General features: G+C 58.8%; 1 protein-coding gene across 1 annotated transcript; it reads left to right on the forward strand.

Moving 5' to 3' along the window:
• Nucleotides 1–520: 520 nt before the first annotated feature.
• Nucleotides 521–1,518, forward strand: LOC113979824 (zinc finger protein 239-like; the record flags this gene model as incomplete). The annotated part of the gene is made up of 1 exon (XM_027707102.1): nucleotides 521–1,518. A coding segment is annotated over one exon (825 nt), but the record flags the coding sequence as incomplete, so codon positions are not given.
• Between the last annotated feature and the right edge of the window lie 7 nt (nucleotides 1,519–1,525).

Genomic DNA, 1,525 nt, shown 5'->3' on the forward strand with positions numbered 1-1,525 from the left:
TCCCTCTGGGCCGGAGGCAAATCCCCTCCCTGTCCTTCTTCCTTCCTCTCCTTGTTCCTTTTCCTTGTGCCTCCCTCTCCTTCCTCCTTATGTTTTTTCCTTTCTCTCCTTCTTCCTTCTCCTTCTTTTCTCTCCTTTTTCTTTGTGTTCCGTCTTCTCCTTCCTTTTCATCATTCCTTGTCTCCTTGCTCCTTCCTTCTCTCAGGACCAGCGTGACCAACAGGACCAGGGCAGTGGTTCTTCCCCTGTACTTGGCACTGGTGAGGCCACACCTTGAGTGCTGTGTCCAGTTCTGAGCCTTCTCCTTCCTTCCTTCTCCTTCCTTCCTTCTTCTTCCTTCCTTCCTCTTCTTGTTGCTTTTTCTTCTTGTTCTTTCCCTTCATATTCCTTCCTCCCCTTCTTCCTTCTCTACCTTCCTTCCTCTCTGCCTTCCTTCTCCTCCCCCTTCCCTCTGGGCCGGAGGCAAATCCCCTCCCTGTCCTTCCTTCCTGCCCCAGGCCCCGAGCTGAGGACGGAGAGCACGGAGGACAAATCCCCCCGGCAGACCCTGGTGGGAGAGGCCGTTTTGAACGGCTCCACGGTGCAGGAAGGCAGCGGGGAGGAAAAGCCCCGGAGATCCCCCCGGAGGAGGGGCTCCAAAGCCAGCCCGGGGTGCTCTGAGGAGGAAAGAGGCAGCCTGTGCCAGGAAGGCGGCCGGAGCTTGAGCCGGAGCTCCGAGCTGGTGGTGCAGGAGCGCGTCAGTGCCGTGGAGAAGCCCTACAAGTGCCCCAGCTGTGGGAAGAGCTTCTGCAGCAGCTCCAACCTCCTCGCTCACCAGCGTGTCCACACTGGGGAACAGCCCTACGAGTGTGAGGAATGTGGGAAGACCTTCAAGTTTGGCTCCAACCTCCTCATCCACCGCCGGGTGCACATTGGGGAACGGCCCTACAAGTGTGAGGAATGCGGGAAGGGCTTCACCGTCAGCTACCGCCTGATCCGCCACCAGCAGATCCACACTGGGGAACAGTGGCCCCGGCCCTACAAATGTGGGGAATGCAAGAAAAGCTTCAGATACAGTTCTGAACTCGTCACCCACCAGCGCGTGCACACGGGGGAGAAGCCCTACGAGTGTGGGGAATGTGGGAAGAGGTCTCGGAGCAGCTCGGATCTCCTCAAGCACCAGCAGACGCACACGGATGAGAGGCCCTTCCACTGCACCGACTGCGGGAAGGGCTTCAAATGCAACTCCACCCTCGTCAACCACCGGCGCATCCACACCGGGGAGAGGCCCTACAAGTGTGGGGAGTGTGGGAAGAGCTTCACCTGGAGCTCTACCTTGACCAAACACCAACGGACCCACCAGTAAGGGAAGCTCTGCGAGTGCCCCGACTGCGGGAAGAGCTTCATCTGCTGCTCCAACTCCATCAGCTGTCAGAGGATCCACTTTGGGAACAGGCTTGGTGACCCACATTCCCAGTGACCCACACTGGGAACAGGCTTGGTGACCCACATTCCCGGTGACCCACGTTGGGAAGCCCCCTGGCTG

Source organism: Neopelma chrysocephalum, unplaced genomic scaffold (genome assembly GCF_003984885.1).
Source record: "Neopelma chrysocephalum unplaced genomic scaffold, ASM398488v2 Primary Assembly neopelma1_89726, whole genome shotgun sequence".
Taxonomy (NCBI): Eukaryota; Metazoa; Chordata; class Aves; order Passeriformes; family Pipridae; genus Neopelma; species Neopelma chrysocephalum.